General features: G+C 42.7%; 2 protein-coding genes across 13 annotated transcripts in view; both read left to right on the top strand.

Annotated features, from left to right (window-relative positions):
* Positions 1-9,136, top strand: part of tle3a (TLE family member 3, transcriptional corepressor a) — a 19,081-nt gene extending 9,945 nt beyond the window's left edge. For 7 of the 10 annotated variants that reach the window (XM_046037428.1, XM_046037437.1, XM_046037434.1 and 4 more), the window contains 14 exons: positions 1,631-1,835; positions 2,256-2,263; positions 3,755-3,877; positions 4,204-4,254; positions 4,349-4,501; positions 4,966-5,098; positions 5,209-5,384; positions 5,518-5,591; positions 5,673-5,922; positions 6,399-6,646; positions 6,752-6,899; positions 7,021-7,171; positions 7,413-7,489; positions 7,776-9,136. In XM_046037428.1, the coding sequence (XP_045893384.1) occupies positions 1,631-1,835; positions 2,256-2,263; positions 3,755-3,877; positions 4,204-4,254; positions 4,349-4,501; positions 4,966-5,098; positions 5,209-5,384; positions 5,518-5,591; positions 5,673-5,922; positions 6,399-6,646; positions 6,752-6,899; positions 7,021-7,171; positions 7,413-7,489; positions 7,776-7,883 (1,905 nt within the window). In that variant the 3' untranslated portion in view covers positions 7,884-9,136. The remainder of the gene's footprint in view (positions 1-1,630; positions 1,836-2,255; positions 2,264-3,754; positions 3,878-4,203; positions 4,255-4,348; positions 4,502-4,965; positions 5,099-5,208; positions 5,385-5,517; positions 5,592-5,672; positions 5,923-6,398; positions 6,647-6,751; positions 6,900-7,020; positions 7,172-7,412; positions 7,490-7,775) is intronic. The other 3 variants (XM_046037438.1, XM_046037439.1, XM_046037429.1) reach the window with 1 other exon arrangement.
* Positions 9,137-11,643: 2,507 nt separating this feature from the next.
* Positions 11,644-26,743, top strand: part of ddb2 (damage-specific DNA binding protein 2) — an 81,513-nt gene continuing 66,413 nt past the window's right edge. For all 3 annotated transcript variants that reach the window (XM_046036945.1, XM_046036944.1, XM_046036946.1), the window contains exons 1-2: positions 11,644-11,693; positions 12,943-13,049. In XM_046036945.1, coding sequence (XP_045892901.1) covers positions 11,659-11,693; positions 12,943-13,049 — 142 coding nt within the window. In that variant the 5' untranslated portion in view covers positions 11,644-11,658. The remainder of the gene's footprint in view (positions 11,694-12,942; positions 13,050-26,743) is intronic.

The raw sequence follows: 26,743 nt of genomic DNA, 5'->3' as shown, positions 1-26,743 counted from the left end.
CTTATTCCCCTTTGTAATAATTACCTTATTTATTGTCCGTTATAATCTTAAACTTTTATTAATTACTACTTTTTTTTCTGAATTTTGCCTGTGTGTGTAAATTGCTGGTGTGTGTGTGTGTGTGTGTGTGTGTGTTTTTTTTTTTTTTTTTTTTTTTTTTTCTATAGCTAGACTCAGGCTGACAAAATAAAGGGCAAGGAGTAGGTCTTTATCTTGGAATATTAAATTAGATGAAATAGGCCAGACCCTTTTCTTTATTTATTATTGTCTTCATTTATGGCCCTCTAATGAGGGCTCTTGCTGATCAACCATGCATATTACCCATCAGTGCCTCATTAAACACAATGAGCAAGGATAGCTCTCCCCTGCCAATGAACTGGCTCCTTAATTTCCCTCATGGACACACTATTATAGCACGCTCGCTCTCTCTTGTTCTCTTCCAGTCTGGTCTTCTCTACCTACTGGGCAGATACAGCAGAGGTCAATAAGACCCTCCAGATATGATTTTTAAGGACATATTTTAGTAGTATGTGCCCTTTTGTAAGACATGTGACTGAATATCTGTTTTAAAAAGAGATAAGAACTTGAAAGTTGCTACTGAGTTAATGTATTTGAACTGTGGCCAGTTTACCACATTGTTCTATGTGTTGTACCTCCTCCTTCATCATTTCAAAGTGCCTAATATTCCTGAAATGGCCATAAATTGTCACTGATTGAAGTCCATCTTGTAAAAGAGAGGAGGTGCATGCTGTAACAGCAGCTGAATTATTCAGCTGGCTCGTAGACCGGGTAATAAATTGCTGATGTTTTTATTGGTGTCTCAGCTAAGTATTATTTAACCTTGCTTTAAACTGCTTACTTCCATGCTGAGTGCCTTTTAACTCCCATCCATTTCCCTGTGCCTTTCAAATATTGATGGTGAATATTGGAGGGTTGACTGAGTGCCAGCATGGGACCCCTGGTCCTGGCTCTCTGTGCAGCCTTCCAGACGTACACACAAACACACACTCAAATACTGAGAGTGAGAGGAAAGCATCTGGCACTTAGTGTTCCCTTAGTCTCTTAGTTTGGGTGTGCAAATGATTCATGTTCTGTTAATCTAGGAACGTGAATATGAGAGGAGTGCATAGATGACGGTTGTGTTTTTGAAGGGTTTAAAAAGCAGGTAGTTGTTTAGCCCACAGGCTGACAGATTCCTACACAGCTTCATGTTCCTTAAGAGGATTGCTCAGCTTACTGATGACATAGGAGTTCTGTGGTGCTACAGTATGAAATGGGCTAGTTTATCTGATGTGAAATGATTTCCTCTGCGGTTGAATCAAACTTTGCTTTGCTGCTTGTCGTTGAGTGTTTCAAGCACTGCATCTCATGCACTAGATGTGTTGAGCAGCTGATCGTTAGTCATAACATCTACTCTCCCCAGCACAGATCTAGGGCTTACGCCACCTTGGTCTGGTATGGAAACACGGTGGGGGGGTGGGTTGCTGTCTGATCCTGGCAGTAATAGATGTGTGAATGTGCTAATATCATCCTGGGTTTAACTGATCAGCCTCATGTTTAGTGTGTGGTTTCTCCTTGCCTATTCCCTCTGACCCACTCGGTGTCTGTCTGTCTCCCTGTCTACTTACAGCAGCAGCAGCTCCAGGCACAGCACCTCTCCCATGCTGCTCACGGGCCTCCGGTCCAGCTGCCTCCTCACCCCTCAGGCCTGCAGCCGCCTGGCATCCCCCCTGTAACAGGCTCCGGATCAGGGCTACTGGCACTAGGTGCCCTGGGCAGCCAAGCCCACCTCCCAGTGAAGGATGAGAAGAACCACCATGATCTCGAACACAGAGGTGAGGAGTTAATCTCAGGCATGTTGCTGTGCAATTGAGCATTAGCTGCTTAAACAGTTGATTTAGAAGAATTGAAATGTATATTATTTTAACATTATTGCATAGTTGTTAAACACGGAAAAACCAATTTAGTGTAGAGCGCTTCTCACTCTATAGCAGAATCATAAGGCCCTTAGGTGAGGAGCACATCCTGTCTGTTCACATTCTGTCTGGGTAATGAGCTGGTACATTCCCAGCCCATGACTGCATAAGCTATTCAACAGCTCCAACACACGGTGATAAGAGGGGCCTTGTGCCCTGCAGTTGATTCTCACACGTTCAGCCAGAAGCGTCTGTTATATGCTAACTGACTTGTTTTTTCTCTTTGCTCCACTTGGTTTCTTCATCACCTCGGATGGCATTGTGATGTCTGCGATACAGAAAACACGGTGAGTGTCCAAACCCACAACTATTTTTGTTGCAGGGCTTGTTGGTTTCGTAATTCATCACATTTTCATCTCCACTGCAAAAGTCAAGTAAAGATTCCTGTTAACTGCATGCTACCACTGATTTCATGCACCGTTGTAATCTGTTTTCAATAAAATGATTAATTGGAAATGAGGTTTGGAATATAAGTCCTGCGTTTTAATCCAGAAGGGAAATGACTGGTATCATGCTGGAGAGATTAGAAGCCTTGTAATTTCATCACAATTAAAGAAAGACTTGGACTTCCCCTTCTTAAAGGATTTATTTGATCCCTTCTACTGTCTCCCTTGTTTACCAGCCTCACTCATTGTCATCCTTGGCATGTGATGAATATTTATGAACACAAATGGAGAATTGTTTTGTTTTCTTTTTCTTCACCCCGTCTGGCTGGACCTGCTAAAGCGTTTTATTTGAATGGCTGCAATCTCTGATGGCTTGTGATGGGCCTGTGAGATTGTGTTTCTGCAGGCTAGTCCAGCTGAATGGGTGCAGTCATGTCTGAAGAAATGGAACTCCTGGGGCGATTAGCAGGCCTGTTTTTTGTTTCTGTGCTCTTGTCCCAGGTCATCTGATAGCAGAGTGGTGACTTTGGTTAATGAGTCACGCTAAGCATCTCTTTAAAGGTCAGCCATTATGCAGACAGTGGCCCTTTGCCCAGACTGCTAGTCCATTGGCCATTGTTCACTTCTCTGGGCTGCCACTGATTTAGTCCATGTTGTTGCTTTGGTCTTCAGTGGAAGGGACAGAGAACTTGGCAGTTTACAGGCAAATGGCAAACTCCTGTGAATGCTGCTGGACACCTGCCTAGTTCCTCCCATTCTGTTGGTGTTTGGAGTGAGCTGTCCCAGCTTGTGTGGGCAGGCAGGCTCCATGAAGAAGCACCAGTCAGTCCCACGCTGCTGTGCCCACTGGCAGGATATAGATTCTCTTTCTTTATCAGAGCTCAAAGCCTGAGCTGACATGGTGCCCAAGCGCGCTGCGGCAATCAATGCCCACAACATACAGTTTCTCGCTCTCTTTTTCTCTCTCTCTCCTCCCCTCACTCTCGCGCGCTTAGCCTGACTGGCTCCAGAGAAAAGGCCCTCTGTTCAGCCACAACACACTGCTCATGTCCCTGTGAGGCTGTTTGTTGTCCAGTTATGAGGAGGAGGGAGCCCAGCTCGGAAAACAAGCCCTCCTCCTTTCAGTTCAGATAACGGCCCATTCTGTTGTTTGGCCAGGGACAGGCTTGTGTGTGAGATTGGACTTGGCTGGTGTCAGGGTACTGCTTTGAGCTGGCCTACAGCTGCATTTTAAGAGTCTGCGGCATCCATAGTTGTGTGAATGGGGCATTTCTAGTGTTTGGATTGGCACAGTGTGTTCCCTGTGAATTTGTAACTGATGAATGACTCACTGCTCTCTTTTACAATAGAAGATGAAATGGTAATAAAGTATGTTTGGTTTTCTCTTTGCAGAATAACTCGGTATCCCCATCAGAAAGCTTACGCACAGCCAGTGAGAAGCACCGGAGCTCCTCTGACTACAGTTTGGACTCTAAGAAACGCAAAGTGGAGGAAAAGGACAGCATGAGTAGATATGTAAGTCTTAAAAGAAATTGCTGGACATTTGGGGAAATATACGCATATTCACTTTTTTGCTGAGAGTAAGGTCACTGCCATTAAATATGAAGCCAGGAGTTGGTTTGCTTAGCCTAGCATAAAGACTAGAAACTGGAGGCAACAGCTAGCCTGGTTCAAAAAACAGGTTAAAAGGTTAAAAAACAGCACCTCTAAAGCTCATAAAATAACCCATGATGGATAGATATAGGCCCTCCTGTGGTCAGAGACATATTTCAAAGGTTTCACTCATTTTTTTTTAATTTTCTTTTGGTAAAGGTGACTAATTTGCCAAATATCTTTTTCAGGACAGTGATGGAGAGAAAAGTGATGACCTGGTGGTAGATGTGTCTAATGAGGTGAGCAGTGCAGCTTGTAATTGTAAATGGCATATTGACATACTGAGACAAAGCTATTACATAAACGTCAAAATCTATTGCTGTGTTTCTCCAGGACCCTGCCACACCGCGGGCAAGTCCAGCCCACTCACCACCGGAAAATGGCATCGATAAGCCTCGCCCTCCAAAGAAGGACACACCCAACAGCCCTGCATCAGTGGCATCCTCCGGAAGCAACCCATCCTCCAAGGCCAAGGAGCTCAGTCATGTAAGACACAGAGAGTTACGAACAAACTAGGACAGAAAGGGTTTAGAAGAGAATTGCAGAGAGAGCAAAGGGATATGTGCAAATAAATCTGGGACGTTTTCTGCAGTGGATTAGGAATGGCTGTCGGTGCTTTAAGTGCATGACTAAACGTTCGGGATAATATTGTCCCGCATCAGGATCAGTCAGGTCTTCTCTGTTAATAGCTCAATGTATTTAACTATTCCAGGATTTTCCTTCTGCCTCACTAAAAGATTAAAGCCAAAGCAGTAAGGGGATAAAAACGGCCCCATCTCCATTGTGGCCATAATAGGTTTTAGAATAAATAGCAGTTTATGGCTCTGCAGGACTATGAGGGTTGTCAGAATTAGATTGGATTAAGTTCAGTTTGCTCTCAAAATTGTCAGTCTGCACAGTGCCTACTTTCCGGGATTGTGAATGAGCTTGCTGTCTCGTTCCCTCGACAGAATGACAAATCCTCCACGCCTGGCCTCAAGTCCAACACACCCACCCCTCGCAACGATGCCCCCACCCCTGGCACAAGCTCCACTCCCGGGCTCAGACCCATCCTGGGCAAGCCACCAGGCATGGAGGCTCTTGGTTGGTACCACTCTCCTTCCTCTCTAGCAACTGAGATAATCTCTTTCCATCCCCTTCCCAATGTACTGTTGTGTCACATACCGATATCCTTCTCTTGTTTTTGTCCATAGCAGCCCCAGCTTTGCGTACCCCTCTGTCCATCGCAGGCTCCTACCCTACACCCTTTGCCATGATGGGCCATCATGAAATGAATGGAGGCCTGACTAGTCCTGGTGTGTATGCTGGTCTGCACATCTCCCCTCAGATGAGTGCTGCAGCAGCTGCTGCCTATGGACGCTCCCCCATGGTAACACTGTGTCCTGTCCTTTATGTAGCTGTATTTGGGATCACCCAAAAGCACTCCACATAGTTAAAAGAATAGTTGACATTTTACAGTAACAGATCTGTTATTGAAAGGTATCCATCTTGTCATTTTTCAGGGGTTTGATCCTCACACCCACATGAGAGCTCCTGGCCTTCCAGCCAGCCTCACATCCATTTCTGGTGGCAAGCCGTAAGTGTCTCATCAAATGTGTTTTACATTTTTAAACAGTAGTGACATAAACCACTAACACGTGTCGGCCTGTTCCATCAGAGCTTACTCCTTCCACGTTAGTGCAGATGGTCAGATGCAGCCGGTGCCCTTCCCGCCCGACGCCCTGATCGGCCCTGGTATTCCACGCCACGCCCGGCAGATCAACACGTTAAGCCACGGCGAGGTGGTGTGCGCTGTTACTATTAGCAACCCCACACGTCATGTCTACACTGGTGGCAAAGGCTGTGTCAAGATCTGGGACATCAGCCAACCTGGCAGCAAGAGCCCCGTGTCCCAACTGGATTGTCTGGTGAGTGAAGGGTGAATCAGTAGTGGTCTTCCTCATCAACAACTTTTTTTTGTGTGCAGTTGTTTCATTACATTACATTACCAATGGGATAATCCTTTGTGATACATGAAGACTAAAACAGGCACACGTCCCACTGACGGTTGGACACAAAAGCAGCTTATGCTTTTACTCAGTGTTTGTGTAAAGTAGAAGAAAGTACTTTTGGCCACAGCTAAAGAAGAAAAAGATAAACATAAACAACCTTTTCAGATAAATTATAGTTGGCTTGGAATGTGACCATCACTGAATAAAATAAATACATGTAAATGTAACAAGCTGAAAACGTGTCCACTCACACAATATAACCGTGTATGTTTGAAAATACCCTTAGTTTGGCGAATATGATGGAAGGATTTTCATCCCACCGACTTGTTCCTAAAGCTCTCTCTAGCTCGACTGCTCTGAACATGTATTGATTAGCTTTGTCTGTGCAACAGAACAGGGATAACTACATCCGCTCCTGTAAGCTACTGCCTGATGGCCGCACATTGATTGTTGGAGGCGAGGCTAGCACATTGACCATCTGGGATCTGGCCTCTCAAACACCCCGCATCAAGGCTGAGCTCACCTCCTCAGCCCCGGCATGCTACGCCTTGGCCATCAGCCCCGATGCCAAAGTCTGCTTCTCCTGCTGCAGTGATGGAAACATTGCCGTTTGGGACCTGCACAACCAGACTCTTGTTAGGTTGGAAGAAAAACACTTATTCACACTGTGTGGGTTTTGGGTTGTGAGTCATTTTAAAAGGAGATTGTCAATAAATGTTTGTATGCCTTCTGACTTTGATTGTAGGCAGTTCCAGGGTCACACGGATGGTGCTAGCTGTATTGACATATCCCATGATGGCACTAAGCTGTGGACAGGCGGTCTTGACAACACTGTTCGCTCCTGGGATCTGAGGGAGGGTCGACAATTGCAGCAACATGACTTCACTTCACAGGTACAACCCAGCAACGTGAAAGAGAGGGATAACATCCACACACATCCACAGATTTACTGCGGAGGGCAGTTTCCTTATAGCCCCAGAACTGTCAGTAATTACTGTTCTATCCCGTTTCCAGATCTTCTCCTTGGGCTACTGTCCGACTGGAGAGTGGCTTGCTGTGGGTATGGAGAGCAGCAACGTGGAGGTGCTCCACCACTCAAAGCCTGACAAGTATCAGCTCCACCTGCACGAGAGCTGTGTCCTCTCCCTTAAGTTCGCCTACTGTGGTATGAAAACACACACACACACACACATAAAACAAAGGAGAGATAATGCTGACTGTACTTAACTGCAAATGGGCCTTAACTTGTCCTATTTTATTTTGAGCTAATACTACATTGCCCTTGTTACAGTCTGAATGCCTATTGTGTTTTCAAGGTTACAGACCTGATGACTCTTTCCTTGTAGGTATTTTCCCACCACTTATCTGTCCAAGGAGACCTGATTGTACTGTTGTTTTCTTTGCAGGTAAATGGTTCGTAAGCACTGGGAAGGACAATCTGTTGAATGCTTGGAGGACTCCTTATGGCGCCAGCATATTCCAGGTATGCAGATCAATACACTCTTGTCTGCAGCCAGTCCAAAAGTATGCACAGTTGTCTCTGAGAGGAAGGGCACAGCGACCGCTGTCTGACAGGACTCTCCTATCAGTGAAAACTGAACCTGAATTATTGACCTGACAAAAAAGTCTTTTTGAGGGGTATCAGGCCAGCGCTTAATGTCATTTCAATCTAATCTTGCCCTGTAGTCCGCTAATCTTCTCCACTTAACTTCAGATGTAGTTTAGAACGTTAACTGCCTCCATAACTAAAATGTTTTTATCTTTTTCAGTCCAAGGAATCCTCATCTGTCCTGAGCTGCGACATCTCGACAGACGACAAGTACATTGTGACAGGCTCTGGTGACAAGAAGGCCACTGTATATGAAGTGATCTACTAGGAAAGACTGCTTTGGATCGGAGCATGCTCATGCTCAGGAACCATAGACTCTTCTTCCATCTACCTTCCCTCACACAGACAGCATGGATGTTGCCTGCAGCCCCAGGGTGGATGGGCTGGAAGTTTGGCAGTGCCAGACTGAAATGGACATTGGTGCTGTTGTGGCCCTGGATGCTGTGACCTTTTGGCTCTGCCCTTCTTCACTCATACAGCTAACACTTGTACAGCAAGTGCAGTTCCCCAAGGCACTAAGAAGAAAATAATGTCTTGCTGTTTTTCTGTTTGTTGGATATTTGTTTTTTTATTCGTCCTTTTTAATGTGGAGATAAAGTTCCATGACACAACTAGAAGCGGCGCTTCGCTCTGGAGCTTCTCCTTGGAGGTCCTGTGAAAAGTGTACATAATGGAGTAATAAAAGGCCTTTTATAGATTTATATTTTGGTGTCCAGTTACGCTTGTGATGGTTCTTTCTTGTTCTCACCGTGATTTTCTGTCCCCTCTGGGGATGGAAATTAGATTAGGACTTTGTAAGAGGATATTCTATTTCAGTTTTTTCCCTCCTCTACTTTTTTTCATGTTCGCTGTCCAGAATGACCTTTTCGGAAATCTAATTTGGATTTTTTTTCCTCCCTGACGACGGCATTTTTTTTTTTTCTTCGCTGTTTGCTGTAACAGACATTTGTCCCATGGATTTTAGCAGTGGAGAATTCTGGAAAGGCCCCTTTTTTTTATTTTTTTTGTTGGATGAATATGGAGAAAATCATGGTTTCCAGTTACATCTACCCTTTGGCCCCGGTCAACAGAAATTCAACTTTGAAATGAAGACCTATGCTGAACATTGGCTGCTTTCAAGGACATTAAAATGGATAATTAAAATGGATAGTTGTCAACTGGAGGACTGACAGGATATATGGAGAAGCAGCTGTGACTTCAGTTCAGTCTGTAGACTCGACAATTGTATGAATCTTCATTTCTCCACTCAGCAAAGTTTAGTCATCAGTCTAAGAGTTAATAATTGCCTCTCTTGTTTGACTCTCTATGACTGACATGCAAGACTTGCAAGGTTACTCATAAAGGTGGCGGACGAAGCCATTACCATTTTTGACATTTTGGGTATGCACTGTACTTCTCATTTACAGGAATGGTCTCTGCATAAACACAAGTTAGACTGTGTAGCATACACGTTTCATCATCCCTAAGGATTGTACAGTTGGCAGTTGTTGATAAATCAATAAACTGTTTTTCTATAAAATATCATCTTGACTGAATTTCTATAGTGCTGGTGCCTTGATACTGTTGCACATTTTAAAGGAACAGTTAGAATTTTGGGAAATGCGTTTATTTGGTTTTCTCAGAGTTAGATGAGAAAATTGATCTCTCACTCTCACTCTCACACAGATCATGTATGGTAAATGTGAAGCTAATTAGCTAAGCATAAAGATTGAAAACAGGGTGAAATAGCTAGCTTCTATCTGTCTGAAAGTAACAAAGTACTAAAGCTTAGCAATTTCCTGAAAACTCTGCTAGTTGCAGACTGTGTTACCTTTTGGACAGAGGCATGCCCCAGTTTCCACTCTTTATGCTATGATAGGTAGATAGGTGCTAGATGTTGCATTTACCATAAGTGAGTCATGGAAGTAGTTTCAATCTTCTCATTTAACTCTCTGCAACAAAACCAATAAGGCTTTGTGCTGTTGCCAGCAGTGGGAAAGGGAGTGTAAACCAGCTAGACCAGCGACTGTTGTTGACAGCACCAGTGTCGTCAAAGTGTTCATTGCCCTGTGTGCTGTTAGTAAGGGTGCTCCCTTGCTCTGTTCTGCATCTACAGTACATACAGACTTACTTGCAGGCTCTCCTCCTCCCACAGTAAATGACTCCAAACAGGAGTTGACAACTGTCTTAGGAGAATCACAGACATGAGTGGAAGACATTCTGGGTGCTGTTAAGAGAGGCTGCTGGTACCTCTGGCAATGGCTTGAACTCTTTCAAAGTCATAGTGTACTATAACCAGCTGTCTTCACTGTCGGCTACCACCTTTTTCAGTGTTGTATCCATGTATGGTGGCAGCACTGAAACCACACAGCCGCCTCTAGTGATACTAGAAGGCAGAGTTTTTATGCAGTGCCTATTCAGAAATATGACGCAAACACTGCTCTTGAGTTCTCTTGAGTGGTCTTTTGGTAGTTGAGTACTTTTGGGCAGGATGAGGTGAATGGCCTGGTCCTTCCACTCCAGAGCAAGGCTCTTCTAGGACTCTGAGCGTGAAGCTGTAAGCCCTTCATATGGCTGCCTCTTCAGAGATGTTGTTGTTAGATTATAAAAGCAGGGCCGGATGCTTTCAGCATGGAGCCAGCCGCCATGCTCCGCTCTCACGGGCTCATTTGTTAAAAGCTATAGTCTTTCTCACTGAAGTGTGTACTTCCTGTGTGCATTTGGAGCTTAAGCTCTCTGCTCAAGTAGAATTTTCTTCCTCACTTAATCAAACAGTGGAATATCTGCAGATGAAAGGTTGTACTGCCTATTGCTGGACACTGAGGGGGTCATTGTCTCGCCTTCTGCCGATCTACCTCTCAATGGAGGGCTTTCAGCAGGTTCTCATGTGAAAGCCCGTGCTGCCTTGTTCTATTTAGAGGAGGGCTACAGTGCAGAAACTAGAGAGGCTTGAGTGTTTTACAGCAGCTCTAAACATAAGAACATAGTCCAATTCTTTACTTCTGCTTAGATTGTTACACTCAAAAGACCCAACAGAAAATCAAGGGGGGGTTGTAATGCCAATATGTGGGCTTGCACATGCAAACCACTGTGTGAATGTTTTTTTTCTTGTTTTAGTTGCCAGGCAGTCCACCAGAATTCTGGCTGGTTCTTTTGGCAGGCATTCTGTTTCCCGCCCTCCCCCATCCATCACACAGAGAATCAGGGTATTTCTTGTTTTTTTTCCAACAGAGAGGGACTGGCACTGTGCTGAAATGCAGAATAATAATCCCCTAATCACCTGAGTATTGCCAGTCCTAGGTTTTATCTGCTATGGATGTGAAAGCCCCCAGTGCCTAGTGATTACAGCATTTGATCTGGGTAATAATGTCTTCACTGTTGCCCTGCTTAGGGCCCGAAGGCAGTGCAGCTCTAATCCACAGTGCATTCTAGTGGAATCGTATTACACAAAGACCACCGGGGTTCTCCTCTAGAGGGGAGGGGTGGGGGTGGGGGGTTAAAGGAGGCGGTTACCATGGAAACAAGCTTCTCTCGGTGCATCTCTCTCTCTCTGTCAGAGACACATGCGCACACACATAGCACACACACACACACTCTCCTGGGAGAGATAAGCAAAGGACATGTTCTATGTTTACTTTCCATGGGCCCTCCAATCCCTGAGCAGGCTGAGCCCTGATAACACGAGGCCTGTACAGCCACCGACCACCGAGAGCAGATAAGCACCCCAGCAGAGCAGAGCAGTCATCACCCTCCAACCAGGATGAACAAACCTGGGAGACCCGGATTCATTTGGATTAGGCTGGATTGCTGCTGCTGCCGCCGCCGCTGCTGCTGCTGCTGCTTTTGCTGCTGTGTTCAGACTACTGATGTTCACAGGGCTTTCTACATGAGAACTTGATGTTGCACTTCAGCCTGTGGAGTCTCAGGGCTTAGTCAGAGGACACAGGCACAGTAATGGACTTGATGCTATTTTAGATATTGAGGTCAAGAGACTGTCTGCACTGGGCAGGTTTGTGTCACCGCAGCTGGAGGGCCGTGAAGCTAGAAAAACTAAATTCCTCCTGATGTGTCCTGAGGAGCAGGCAACTACACATTATCAGTATGTTGTTTCACCATCTTCTCATGTCTGCCCTTTTGGTAACGGCCATTTTTCGTTGAAAGGCCAGAGTATTGTTGGGAGATTCCTTTATATTTGTTCCAAGTATCCACTAAAATCCAGTAATTCAATACCCAGAGTAATTAGATTTGTATGATGCTAATGCCCTGAGAAGGAACCAACGTGCTCTTTGATGTTGAGATCAAGACCACTTCAAGTACTTCTTTATTATGTGCATTATGCTAACATGCTAATTATATTTCCACACACATTCTTTGATTAAGGCACAGCTGGAGGTGTATAAGCAACATTAATTACAGAGGAAATGGTGGTATTGAGCTAAAGTGGTGGGAGCTTAGTTTCCCTTTGGCCTATACTGCTGCCTGTGTTTACTTGGAAGGTATCTTTATATGAATCTGATTAACTGCCTGATCACATACTAATACTTAAAAGAGGGTATATTTTCCTCAATTTTAAATATGGATTTATCTCAGTTTGTGTGAATAATTATTTCATAATAAATACAGCATAGGACCAACATATTACTTCTGTCTATTCCCTTTGGCATTGTTGAATAAAATGGGATAGATTGTTTTATCTATACCTTCAGTGTGATACTTATCACTTCAAGAAATGCAGGACATATTTATGGTAAATTATGTGATGGCTCTAAATCTATTGATTAATTAAGGGAAAACATACAACCATTAGTATTTTAACTATATATTGGCACACATCAGCTAATATGCCAATTGCATATCTACTACTATCTATTACTACTACTTGAAACTTTGCAGTTTGGGTTGTACAAAATACCAGTACTGCAACAAACAAAAAATAAACAGCTACACCCTCCCTAATGTTAGTAGCTGCCACTTATACCCGCATACAGGTGCTTGTAAAATAGTCAAATCCGTCCCATCCTTTTGCATTGCACCTGCTAACTCTTCCTGCTGGTTGACTCTGGAGCTGAGATTTGAGCAATAATGCTACTTAACCTAACATACCTGACATATCTTGGAAATGGCAAGAGCAAATGCCCCAGCTATGGATTAGCCGTGTCGTGCTAGCCGTTAGCTAACGGATACTGGAGGTTTTGGATCGTCGGGTGACCTGATAAATTTAACACGTGTTTTGGCTAAACGGCCACCGTTAGCAACATATTGATCATACAGATGGCCAGCAGGGAAGTGTATTGTGCTGGAGAAGTGATTTGATACATTTCTTTGGTTTCTTTGTTTTTTCCCTGCAGTGAAGGATCGTTACCATTGGGATCCATTGCATGTTACAATAACTCAAGCTCACCACAGGTGCTCCAAAGGAAAGCTAACAAATGGCCACCATTGAAACCTTCAGTCGGTGAGTGTTTAATGTCGGTTGGTGTGACAGCAGCTCCAGATACGTTTTAAACCAATTTTGAAGAACTGAAAATATGCAGACTCTGGTCAATTCAACAATCAAATCAAGCTAAGTCAGTTTGCTAACGTTAACTCAGCTTGATTTGACTGGAAAAACAGGGCTCTGAAGGCAAATCGTCATGAGTTATTATTTTGAATTTAAGAGATTGTAGAGTTTTTTTGTCCAGAGCACCATCAACTGTTTCTGGTTATGGAAACTGAAGGGAACAAATAGGGTCAAAACAAATAAGAGCTGTTTAACATTATTGTGCTGAAGATTGACCAGGCACCCTTAAACTAAAACTAAAGTAATTTTAAAAAGGAAAAACAGTAATCAGTGAAACCTCCTGAATGTTTATGTTGCAGATGGTCCTATCATCATTATTTTTGTTATACCTTTTTTTTTTTACCATCAGATTTCCACCTGTAAAATTTACACACACATACTTCTTTTTCCAAAAACAACAATAATGAGCCCTGATAATCTGCTGTCAGATGAACCTGGCGTAAGCAACCTTAAATAAACATGTTGATTGTGAAGTCACATCCACGATGCTGATGAAAGTTATCCATGCACAGTACTTGTAGACTACTTTTTGGACACATCCTAATTATAATTTCACAGGAATTTCTTACGTTTTATATGTCAGCCATGTCCTGTTCTAACAGCACAGTAGATTGAGTATTGTGGGGGAAAGTCGTATTTTTATTTATTATCTGAGAAATGTAAGTGTCTCATACGCAGCATCTCATACTCTATTAGGAAACACTGGACCTTTTGCTTCCCCCACAGCAAATGCTCTCATTTCAGTATTGCTGTAGTGCACTGTCCTCATCACTGGAGAGGTACAGAGAGCAGCATACAATCTAAAAGGCATATACTTTGATCATAAGATTGCCCACCTCTTGTCTCTTGGTGTTTTGGAAAGCTCTTACACATACAGTATAAGTGGTGAAGTGGCTGCATGATCTCTGGGCTGGTGAGCTCAACCCTGTCCAAATACTCTGTTGTGAAGCTCAAGTGTTATTCTCAGCCACAAAGTGATATGTTTGCCATCATTTAGTGGAGTGGACAGACACACATACTGGGGCCACAGGAATGATATTTCTGAAAAACAAGTTTCAATCTGGACTACAATCATACAAAATCCAGTCCTCTGTAATATTTTTGAGGGCTGCAACAAACGGTTATTTTCATTGACAGTTAATCTGCCAATTATTTTTCTGTTTGAAAATAGTTAAAAACGCCTGCTATTATTTCCCACAGCCCAAGGAGATCCATTCAAATGTTGTTTTTTATTCAACCAACAATACAAAACCCAAAAGTTTTCTGTTTACTATCATAAACAGTATAACAAAGAAAAGCATTTGAGGAGCTGGGACAAGAATGTTTTTTGTTTTTGTTTTTTTTTGCTTGAAAACAATTAAAATGATTAATTGATTATCAGAAAAGTTGCCAATTAATTTTTTGTTCTGTTAATCAACTAATTGATTTATTATTGCACCTCCAGTATTTTGCTGAAATGTGCCTTTTTCCCCTTTATTTATGGTGAAAGTATTTATGAGTAAAACCGTAAAGATGTGTTTATGAACAAGGCAGCTCTGCAGGATACTTGCTTTAAAATAACGCATTTAAGTAAACCCCAGGAAAATTTTGACAACCAACTGAGATTCATTTGATGAAATTGTTAGTGAAACTGGATTTCTTGCTCCTGCTTCCGGTCTCTGGTGCTTTTTTTTTCCTGGTAAACACTTTATTTCTATTCCTGTTTGGTTCATTGAAGCATCTGTCACTCCTAGTGCTCCCACTGTGCCTGACAAAAGCAGAGCCATGTTAGATTGAAAAGACAGAGGGGCAATCTTTCAAATGGATCTCTTTTCGAAAATATATTATGACATAATCATGTTTTCTCCCTAAAAGCCCAGGGGAGGCATGTCTGTCAGATTGTCGTCCTCTCTTGGCTGCCTGGCCTGAACAGAAACAGCAGTTGTGTGTTAATAGAACCCAGAGGCACTCTGAAACCTTACCCATTCTGTTTTGCGCTCTCAGCCAGGAGATTAAAGTCAGGGAAACATTACAGGAGGCTGGATAATTGCCCCTGTGTCTCCAGCAGACAAAAGGCAACGCTCTGGCAATTCCCTCGGTAAATTGTCAAGAGAAGCTCAAGGATCCTTCAAGGCTGCAGCAAATTGTACAGTGCTGTCTAACAAACTACCAATCTCTGGATATTATGAGGCTTCCATATATCCTTGGCCATAATGACAGCTTGCACTGCTATAATGGAGTGCAGGCACAAGATAGCTTTTGTGAGCACACTTCCAATAGAAAAATTACTACCTTGGTTCCCAGTCTGCGCTTTTGATTTTTTCTTTTGTTCCCATTTGTATTTTGATTTATTCTGCTATCATTTTTATTTTCATTTTTTTTTAATTCATAGCTGAGAGCTGGCTGCTGCCACCAACAGATGATTGCAACCTTTACTCCTGAGGGCCACTTGATCCCCTGACAGGAAAAAAAACAACAACCTGCAAGCAGTTAATGAGTTGCCATCCATGCCTAGTGTTAAGGGCGTCTACAAATTAACAGAGGCTTTTGTCAGGGCTCTCTTTCGCTCCCTCGCTCTTTCCTGCTCTTGCCACCACTTTCTCTCTCATTCTCCTGCCCCCCCCCCCCACCCATCTCGCACTCCCTCCTGCTCTTCAATTTTCTCCCTGTACCTGCCCGCTTCACGCTCCAGTAGCTCCGTGGCGGGAGCAGCGTTGTCTGGCTTTGGCTCTGAGCAGCACTCATTGTCAGTGCGGTTCATGTTTAGAATTAGCCATTTAATGAGAACAAAAGAAATTAATTGGTGGTTTAAGCCTAATGAGACGTCTGTGAAATTAACGGGCCTCATCAATAGAAACAAATAAAATCCTTCAGCTTGTTGTTGTGGAGCATTATTCTGACAAAGCTTTTGACACAATGATGAATAGCAGGTCAGGAGAGACCATCTGTGCTTTTTTAAACCCCTGCAGGAGGGGGATGGAATGTGGGCTGGCTTGAGGAGATGGTGATAAAAGAAGGAGAGAGGGAAAGGGGGGAGGAATGGGAGAAAAGAGGAGAGAGAAGGCGGGGGGAAGCTGAGGGGAAAAAAAACAAATTCACCCGCTTTATTCATCGCCCTTTAGCATGATACCGCTGTCTAACCATGGTTACAAAGGAAATAAAAAACATGGGCATTAGCATGTGAAAGGCGCTGGTTCTCTGACTATGCGTCCAGAAAGCTAAAGAGCTCTGATTTCGAGGGATATTTAACCTCCATTCAGACCGCAACAAAGGCCTGGCTGTCGCGCTGAGAGCAGTGGTTCAGCCTGATTGGGGCTCGGGAGGGAGGGAGGGGACAGGCAGGATCACAGACCTCATTTGTTCCCCCTCTTTACTTTAGCCTGTCTCTATTCCCACTGAAGGGCAGCATTTCCTCTCTATGTCTCCCCTCCTCCTCCTCTCTCAAAGTTGTAAATGTATGACCTGAGGAATAAATTGGATGGGAAGTAGGCGAGGTGGCAGCACAGAGAGGAGTAATACATCTCTATCATGTTCGGTGACCTTTTATTTACCATGCATTGAGCAACATCGTTGCCCATGTTATGTGTCTGCCTCGCCTCCTTTGCTTTTAATGCCCCAGCATGGAAGTGTGGACGTGATGGAGGTGGTTATTTGCATGTCTTCAGCCCCACCAGTGACTCAACCCTACCCTTGCTCTCTGGCCACCCAGCAGGGTCGGCGCGGCCCAGCCTGTTTGTGTATCATGGAGAAACTGTTTGCTTTCCTTCACTGATCAAATAAACAGGCCATGTCTTTGGGGGTGGGAGGTTGGAGGAGTGGTGTCTGTGTTGTTTAGCTCTCTGGGTGTAGATAAGGAATTGTTTGATGGGGTAGAGAGAAATGAGAGCGATTTAGGTCAGCTAATCTGATTTACACAGAGATGGTCTGGCCATTGCAGGGAGCAGTAATTACATAGAGGGATTAGAAGCCCCCCAAAGCTTCCAACCTGCAGAGGGGTGGAGGCTTAAAGGCCTGAGAACTGCTCGAGGACGCTGCTGCAACAACAACAGCTTGAGCAGTTCTTGGTGCAGATTAAAAATGGCTGAGATTGCGCTCAAAACAAAGGGGGCATTTGGCTAAAGTAGTATTACTTAGCTTGTTTACATGCATTTACATCTGCTGCTTTGATCCCACAATTATCAGAATTTGTTTTCTGTGGCCAAATATCACAGTTGCGTCTGCCAGGGAATCCGGCAGTACCAACTGATGTCATCACTTAAGTCGTTCATCACATAGTTTTTGTTTTGTTTACAGGGTACACAGCATAAAAATCACATGTAATGTTTCCCTTACTGTGGATCACCCTCTGTCACTGCTGCAGCTTGCAGATTGATCACTTCCAGCCTTGACATTGTGTTCACGATTAGCAATATTTCCATGTTTCTGCTAGGTGCACAGAGCAAATATTCAACGCTTCTCCCCATTTCCATTTGTATTTGAAATGCACAGCTGAATAATTGTACTGCCAGAGCCATTACTTCATCCACAGGAATGACTTGCACGCTTGGCTGCTGTTTCTAGAGTGTGCTTGGCTAATCCACTCATTGCTTTGTGCATTCAGTGCTGTGAACCATAGGGCAGCCGCTTGGATGCCCGTGCATAAATTACTGCCATGGAACATAAAGTGCTGGGAGGATTTTCCTTAACGATCGCCAACGCTTTAAACGCTTCTGCTTCAACAGTCGATACTGCTCAGCCCATTCAATTATTCAGCGGCCCGTCCCTCATTAACAAAATCCTGACCTTGACATGTCTGCCCTATTTCTCTCCCGACAGACTCCGCTCTCCAAACGACTCTGTTTGCTCTGATATTGGCTGGGAAATCCATGCATATTGATAAGTTGTTTGCAGTGTAATTGAAAATGTCAGTTATGAGGCCCATGCTGGCGAAGGTCGGACCCAAGAACAAAAGCTGCTATGTATGGAGCATATATAGTGTAGTAGTGAATTAGAGTAAAATAAATTTTGATTCATGCACTATATCTTCCTACTTGTATGTTCACTATGTGCCAATAGGAATAGTAAAAACTGAGAGAGAACATTTTAAGATGTGATGAGGTAATTACATGACTTCACTCTCCATTTTCATATAGTTTTATGGATTAGTTTGTGGTCACTCGATTGAAATTCTAATCTGTTTCCAAAGGTCAAATTGTTCATCATTCATATCTCATGGTCTGGGTAAACATCCACAACTCAAGCATTCGATAGGACTTATGAATATGCTCATCAAATTGGTAACCCACTGTCTCCTGAGGAGTCACAGGTGTCCTGTGGGTGCCGTCTTATCTCAGGGAGGGTGTTGTACCTTGTGCATTTGTAATATGATGTGTCAATCAAAAGCTGCCTTGCTCTGCATCCCAGAACACTGCCCGCTCACAATCTGACTGACTCTTAATCTGCTCGACAGGGGTGGGATCCGAGGTTAAAGTGCTTGCCGCTATTTCTACATAAACAAAGATTTGAACCTCAATCCCCCAGGAGCCTCGGCTGGCCGACAGGCCCCTGCCCCCGCCAGACCCCATCGTCCCCGCAGGAACAGTGGTGACTGCCTGCTGGTTCTTTAATCGATTGCTAATGGGTTCAATTCCATCGTTGAGGAGCTGCTTGGAACCTGGCCCTGAGACTGAATGAAGTGGAAATACCATTTGCGGCTTTATGAGCCATTATACTGCAGTGAGAGACCTCTATTCGGCATGCTTCACGGCGTTGCAGAGAGTTTTGCACCACCGCTTGATGGTTTTTCTTATGCCGGCTCCGACTGCTTTTGTCTCAGTGCTCTCCATTTACACTGTGCCCTACAGCATTTACATCCATTCAATCTACAACAAAATATCTTTGCTTTGCTGCATTTTTCACAAGGCTTGATGTGTAGGGTAATTACCATAGTATATCTCCCTTGCACACATGAGGGACCAACATATTCATTCCATCTTTAAGCTATGATATTATTCATCAGTTTTTAACAGTACCATGTACCTATGGCCTTGTGTTGCTCACAGCCTTCTGGGATCACTGTGTCTTATTACCCACAGCAGTGAGCATGCAGTTCAGACAGTATGAAATATGTGAGTAGTGGATAAGTAATGAAACTGCAGTTGTTGTTTTTTTTTTATTGCAGTAACATGTAGATGTTGCAGTGAGAGAGGCTGTGCCTCATACGCTGCTCTCTCTGGTTTCCAGCTCTGCCCAGATTTCTGCAGTGCTCTTATGAGCTTGCTCTGGCTGAAATGCAAAGCTAAGCAGCCAACACTGCTCTACATTTCACAGCCAGTCCCAGCAGACATGTGCTCTTTGAAGCATTTCTGGGCCAGGGATACAAGTCTTGTTTGTTCAGTACTTCTGGAGGGGGAAAAAAAGAAGAGAAAAATGTAAGCTATTTTTTCTTTCAGTACAGCAGAGAGTAACATTCTTTGACATCTCAACAGAAAGCCTTGTATTACAGCACTTGCTGCCAGATGCCTTGATAGAATCACCCATGTCAAACAGGAAGAGAAATAAATGCTTCATTGAACTAGAGCTGATGGTGGGAGGGATGAATGGCGAGGAAGGTTGGTTTGGGGGGGGGAGTGCAGGCTGCTATGTGGGTGTCAGTTCACTAGCTGAGGGTTTTTCTCAACCCTTAGTATAAACACTTTCTTAGATGTGGTGTGAATAATTAGTGTGCCTGGCCTAGATAGTCTCATCAATGGATATCTAATCTTCTAAAGAATAGCAAAAAGAAAGCTGTAGTCAAGGAAAGCAATGATTTTGGTAGCCGACCTGGTGCCAGCAGTTGCAGCAGGGTACAAAGCGCATTTTTGTGTTTGTTCTCTCTGGCTCATCTGCCAGCGAGTAGAGTATGACAGGATTTACATGCAGGTTCCTAATCTCTGTAAGCGAACCTGTTTCGAGATGTAATTCACATGGTATGTCTTTTGATTCGGATTAGTCCGGGCAATCCTCTTACCCATGGCTCAGTATAACTTATCACTGACAAGGCCGTCTCGTGAAGCAGTGCAAATCCTCATATCCACCCCTCCCAGACTTCCAACTCATAATTCTAATCTGTCCAAATCTGATCTGAGACTTTAACTTCCAAATACCTCTTGAAATTCAGAGCTCAAGCTGAAGTTCATGCAAGGGCTTTGGATTACATAAATTGAGGTTAGGGATTTCCAATAGGGCCTTATGTGTGAAAATATAGCGGGATTTGGATGTAGGTTGCAGTGGCAAATCTTCACCATTTTATCATTTTTCTCGTTAATGTTGAATCTTTAATAAAAAGTATCATTACTCATATTCTAACCAATATCCTTTGGTAATTGATATTGTACCTTTTTTATGTACGAGTACAAAAAAAAAAAGTCAAATTCTGAAAAATTGTTTGGATTGTTGAAAAGAAAAAGTTTTCTAAACACTGCATACTTGATACTTGATGATGTGCTTTGATGTGAAAATACCATAAAATATTTAAATGTATGAGTCACATTCCTGATCCTTTAAGGTTCTTTATAATTCAATAAACAGGATTTAAAGTAGAGCAGGCATGCTCCACTTTTTCCGCCTCAGCCGGAAGGCCACAAACGGGCTCTTATTAAACGTTGTAAGATTATGCCTTAATCTCACTGAACACATGTTGGGTGGAATAAAAGCAATTTTATTTCTGAAACAGTGCTCCACACAGCTCTCCCTTTCTATAATCTTATCCCAGCTTCTGCTACAGAATGAAAAGTCTTGTTGGCGTGCCAAAGCTGCTGTGTGTTTAGAGGACGCTAAGCTATCGAGGCCCTAATTGAGAGTTATAACCCATTAACGTACCTGTGCTCAACTTGGACTGAACCTGCAGCCCAAAGACAAACTTGGTTCCCAGTCGGAGAGGGATTTGTGAGTCATGTTCTCTGCTCTTGGTGAGACAGTGGTGTGAAGATGACGATAAGCCAAAGCTCTAAATCCCAGACTCAGCTGTCTTATCTGGAGCTGCTGGGCCGTGTGGCATGCTTTAATGGAGGCGGCTCACTGTCTGAGCTTTAGCTACAATCGCATTAAAATTCCCCTTCACCTCAGCTAGGCTTGTTTGTTGTCAGTTTTTGATTGAATCTTGTGAATTAAGGTTTCATCTCGGTTAAAGTCACCCCACGGTTTAATTCATCTGACTGCTGTGTTCCCAGGAAAGAACTGTCTAATTTAATCTCTTATCATGTGAGAGAATGACAGTAATACTACAACTAATAACACACTAATATGGTGAAAAATAATCAAACATCTTGTGTAAAAACTGAAGATTTGCATTTTGGCTCTCTTTGTTAGCTGCAAAAGAGCAACACCTTGAGGGGAGAAAAAAAATATCACATTTTACACAACATGACATGCATTCAAGTTATACTTCAAAACAATCACCACTTCTTCTAGCATTTAATGACAGAAAAATAGCAAGTTAAAACTCATTATAAAAAACTATTGTCATTTGAGTATTTTGAAAATGAATTGCTTCTTCGCTCACATTTTTTTCTTGTCACCTGCAAGTGAGACATTTTTATTGTGAAGAAGAAAAAAAGTTTAAATGTTTATACCACCACTACCAACTTAATACATGTCACATATATACTTTCTTCTTTTATTTATAAGATTAGAAAAGTCAGTGATGATGTGATCTGGGGTCACAAGGCTCAAAATGTGGGAATCCATATAAGAAACATACCTAAAGTATACGCTTTAAAAATGATATATAATAGATGGAAGCCATTTTCATTAGTTGCCCCGTTTTAAAGACATTGTCCTGTCAAACTAGAAAAAATTAACAGATGTTCCACAAGTGTGTCCATTAAGTTTGTCTACTGTCAGTCTTATTCAGTCTGTATTTCATTAATAAGATGTCATAATCATTGTATATTACTTTTGTTACCGGTCCTTTTTATCTAGAGTAAAAGGTTGTACAATCACATTAAAACAAGAAAAAAAGTGCCAATATCCTTTTAGCTAATAAAATAGTATTTTATTGATCAAAGGACTATGGGGAATAGGGCATACATGATCAGTTGATTAATCAGTTAGTTGAAAAACATGTACTGACACTTCGAACTTTGACAATCGGTTAATTATTTTAAGTCACTGAACACTCACTGGTCGTAGCTTCTCGACTGTGTGAATCGGTTGCTTTTCTCTGTTTTCTAACATTGTAAGTTGAGTGTTTTTGGGTTTTGGACTGATGGTCAGAACAAAACGAGAAATTTGATGACATCACGTTTGGACTGGGAAATGGTGATGGGCATTTTTGACTAGTCTTAGGATATGGATACTTTTCACAAGGTTATCTTATGCCCCTTAAAGCCATGAAGTCAGATTGACCTTGTTTCAGAGTGATAGCCTGGTGTTGCATTGCTGTGTTTTCTGCTATTATTTTCCCTCTGTTTACCCCACCCTTCACCTATCCACCCACAACCACACACATGCATATGTTTTGCACACCCATACCCCCAGTGAGTCCCAGTGTGTTTACTCAGGTGCCAGCTTGCTCGGTGCAGTGATGAACTCCTGTGCAGACTTTAACACTCCGCTGCCTCTCAGGCAAATGCCAAAACAAATCTTGTCATAATTAGCAGTAATCCTGCTCATTACCGTCTGCTTAATTATCCTATTAATAGCACTTCCTGGGAGAGCTTGTTTGCTACGCAGGCAAATGTTTGTTCCTAAATTAGCAGACAAGAAGACAGCTCCATTGTTCAAACAGCAGCTTTGACAAAGCAGAACAGGCAGGATTAACAGCAGACAGAACGGGCCACAAGCTCATCTCCGCTTGGCGCTGACAGGCAGGGAGGAGGCAGCCTGGGCCAACAACAGCCCTCTTATCCTGCAAGCTGCTGTATGATCTACATAGTCAAGTACACACAATCAGCACAAGCAACTTCTATCAGAGCTGCAATGGACAATAAAATAAGCATGAGTGACAATCTACAGGTGCACTAGGATTCATAGTAAATGTACGGTTAACATACAGTGTTTTTAAATGTGTCTGTTTAGTTTTTCAATGCTGTGAATGGAGTTAAAGCCGCTATGTTGTTCCTAATAGGATCTAGTCAGATTCCTCTGACCTGAGAGCCAAGAGCATTACTGGAGCACCCTGCAGACAACCGCCCGACTAACCTCATTACATTGCAGGTAACAAGACACTAATGTGGACTTACAAGGTTGTGTGACTTACAAATGGAGAGTTGTGTCTACTCCCAATCTTGTAAGGCAATAGGCTCATCATTGTAAAAATGGAGATACTAGTGAATTGGATCCGTCTTATCCATCCAGCCTCCCAAGGTTCCAAACAAGACTCCTGAGGAAAGTTTTTAAAGTAAATAAGGCAAGTGCTCAGAGCGAGGTGAAGGCCAGCCACACAGAGCTATGCACACTAACCTAAGCAGACCCAACACCTCACGCTCCAGTAGGCCTATATATTATAAATGACCCTCTCTCTTTCCCCCATGCACCAACCCCCTATACATACACCATGCTCCATAGCTGGAGTAAGCAGAGCCCGGTCTGTGGAGCCTGCAGCACTGTCAACCCATTGATGTACAACACTCTGCCCTTTGTTCCTTGTACACAAACACACTTTCCACATTAATATTTCACAGGAAATGTACTCCGTGCTTGTGATTTAAGGCCTTTTCTTGTTAACAATGCTGTTTTCTCTATTCTGTTGCACTAAATTATGAAGGCAACTTGTCAGAAAGAAGACATGCCTGTTATATTATAATACTACTGGAGATAAATGATTAGTGGCAAGGCACGTATGACTCTTAATCTACTGTGCCTTGCTGTGTTCTAATTCAGACCTTTTCCCTCAGGTTGTACTTGCAGCTATTGGTTAAGAGCATGGAAGATGTGTTTAATGTGGTGTGTGCATACAATACGTCTGAGTGTGTGATCTGTAATGTGTGTACACTTTATGCACATATGCACATCATACATTGCTGTATTGGCTATGCGTTTTTGTCAGATCTATTTGTCGGAATGTGAGAAAATGTACAGCCATGTGATGTCACTTGTTTGTTCTTGTTGTCAGAGAAAAGGCAAGGATCAATGGATTTTCCCTGCAAGAGTGAAACATGACAGACATAACGAAAGCCTTTCATGAGAAATGAATGAATAATTCATGGACGCTCTCTGGCTGCGCTTTGTTGTGTCTCATACAGATGGGATTACAGAAGGCTAGATCTTGGAAACATATGAAAGATTAATTTGTGATCTGGGACACTGCTTGCTTACAAAAGGACTAAATAATGATTTTACTGAGAGTGGCAGGGATCTGGGGATGGGTGCGACGTGCACAGGGGGCTGGACACAAAGAGCCTGCAGAGAACATAGCACTCCGAGTAATGTGACCTGACAGATATTCAAAAACTCTGCGAAAACTGAACTTCAGCTCTCAAAAAATTCTCATTACTTTGATTAATGTTTTGATGCAATTTAATAAAAACTGAAGTTAGTGCAGGAACAGCATTATTTATCATTTTTTGTATTGATCCCCTAAGAGCAAGGTCAGTGTGCGTTACCTTATTTTATACAGGCAGGTCAGACACACAGCAACTACAAAACATCTTCCCGAGCTCTCCAGGGATTTGCTGTCTTGCTCAAGGACACTTCAGCTGGGCGGATGCCTTTTAATCCAGGCCCTCCGCTTGAAGAATTGTCAGATTAGCAGCCTGCTACTAGCATAGCAGTTAACAACGGCACAATAGGTGCTCCTGTCGTTACAGTTGCTGAATATAGCATTAGAGGATTGCCTGAAAATAACTCATATCCTTTCAAAAGAGCCCTCCAATAATTCACCAGGGAGCGTGAGAAGCTGTTGTCTGGTGTCTCCCAGATGGCAGAGACTCCAGGGTGGCACTGCTTGTTGTTTTTGATGAGCTGCGCATATACAAAAGCAAAACATCTGGAGCCACCATGTGGCCTCTCCATTTGGCCAACCCCATACCTCCCAGAGCCAGATGCACCCAAACAACTGTGAGCTAAACAGCATGAATGATTCATAGAGGAGTGAGAGGCACAGCTTACACCAGAGACCTGCCAGCCACTTTGATTGGAAATCTGAAAAAGCTATGAATATGCACGAGACATTAAGCCTGCTAGGGGGGATGATTTGTCAAATGATGTGTATTTGACCAATATGGAGAAAGCTCCTGTGGTTTTTCTGATTAAATAAGAAATTTAATGTCTTATTGCCAGAATCATTAAATTATTAATACGTGTAAATGGTTAGCAAGGTACTATGGAAATGTGACCGTGGCTTGCTGCTCGATTGCCTCCCGTGTCAAAGATAAGCGGACAGTGTGGAAAGAGAGGGATTCACACCTGCTCCATGACATAGTGAGATCTAACTTAATTAGATTCTGAATTGGAGACACTTTGCATCTGATATCCGACCATTTATGCAGGAATCTATTGGTGGAAATCAGTCAGACTGAAAAGACATTTGTGGTGAAAATACATGTGGTCATTAGACGCATTGGTGAGTCACTAAGTAAGTGAAATATTAAACTTTGCAATTTCCTCTTTTATATCCTGTGAAAACCACAATTCTTGGTATATTCAATCAAAAGTTTTTTTAAATATATTTTTTGTAAAATAGCTTAGAAATGGCCACACAATTTAAGGTCTGAGTTATGTTAGTAAAGTGATATTTTAAGGTTTTAGTTTTAGTGGTTTGCTTGACTGTTAAAAAAATAGAGTCCATGCAATATACAATTTTAATATTACATGATATTACATTTAATAGTACATGATCCAAAACAGAGCTTTCCCTCCAGTACAAATAAGTGCAAATTTCCTGTGGCTCTAATTTGATATATGACTGAGTGGAACAGCAGGTTGCAAAATGTTACAAACTAACTGTAAATGTATATAGATGGTATAGTGAACATGAAGAGTGCGTAAAAATGTTCACTTTTGCTAAAAAAAACAACAACAACTTAGCAGTGGACAAAACCCACAGAAGTTAGGAAGCAGAAAAAACACAGACAAGGAATCCCTTAGTCCTCGTGTTGCCTCGTTGTCACTTTAAAAATGACTGCACACTCAGCACATTTTGTTAAATAGGTATATGTTAGGTTTAGTCTCCACATGTAAACATATGTAGATTGTTGTATATAAATTTGTATGTGAATTTGGCAAAACCAAACCACATTTCATATTTTTCTGTACCTATTTTAGGGATATTTTGTGTTTCTGTTTAATCAGAATCAGCTTTATTTGCCAAATATGTGTACGCATACGAGGAATTTGACTCAGGATTGTACATTGCTCCTGATGTGCTTACCTACAATACAATAATAAAATCACACACAGGCTACAGTATAGAGAACACATATATACAGATTGAGATTGAGACAACAGTGCAATGAGCAGAGTGCAAAGGATGCAGGAGTAAAATTATCATTATGTACATGTTGGATAATGAATGAATAATAAGTGGTAACCAGTAAACAGGTGGCTGATTAGAGGCAGAGTTACTGGGTTATATCACAGGAATTGTTCCCGACACTGTGATTCAGAAATCAGCTGTTCATCAGAGTGATTTCTTGTGGGAAGAAACTGTT

The sequence above is a fragment of the Micropterus dolomieu genome, linkage group LG22 (genome assembly GCF_021292245.1).
Source record: "Micropterus dolomieu isolate WLL.071019.BEF.003 ecotype Adirondacks linkage group LG22, ASM2129224v1, whole genome shotgun sequence".
NCBI lineage: Eukaryota > Metazoa > Chordata > Actinopteri > Centrarchiformes > Centrarchidae > Micropterus > Micropterus dolomieu.
This window is presented reverse-complemented; position numbering and strand designations above follow the sequence as displayed.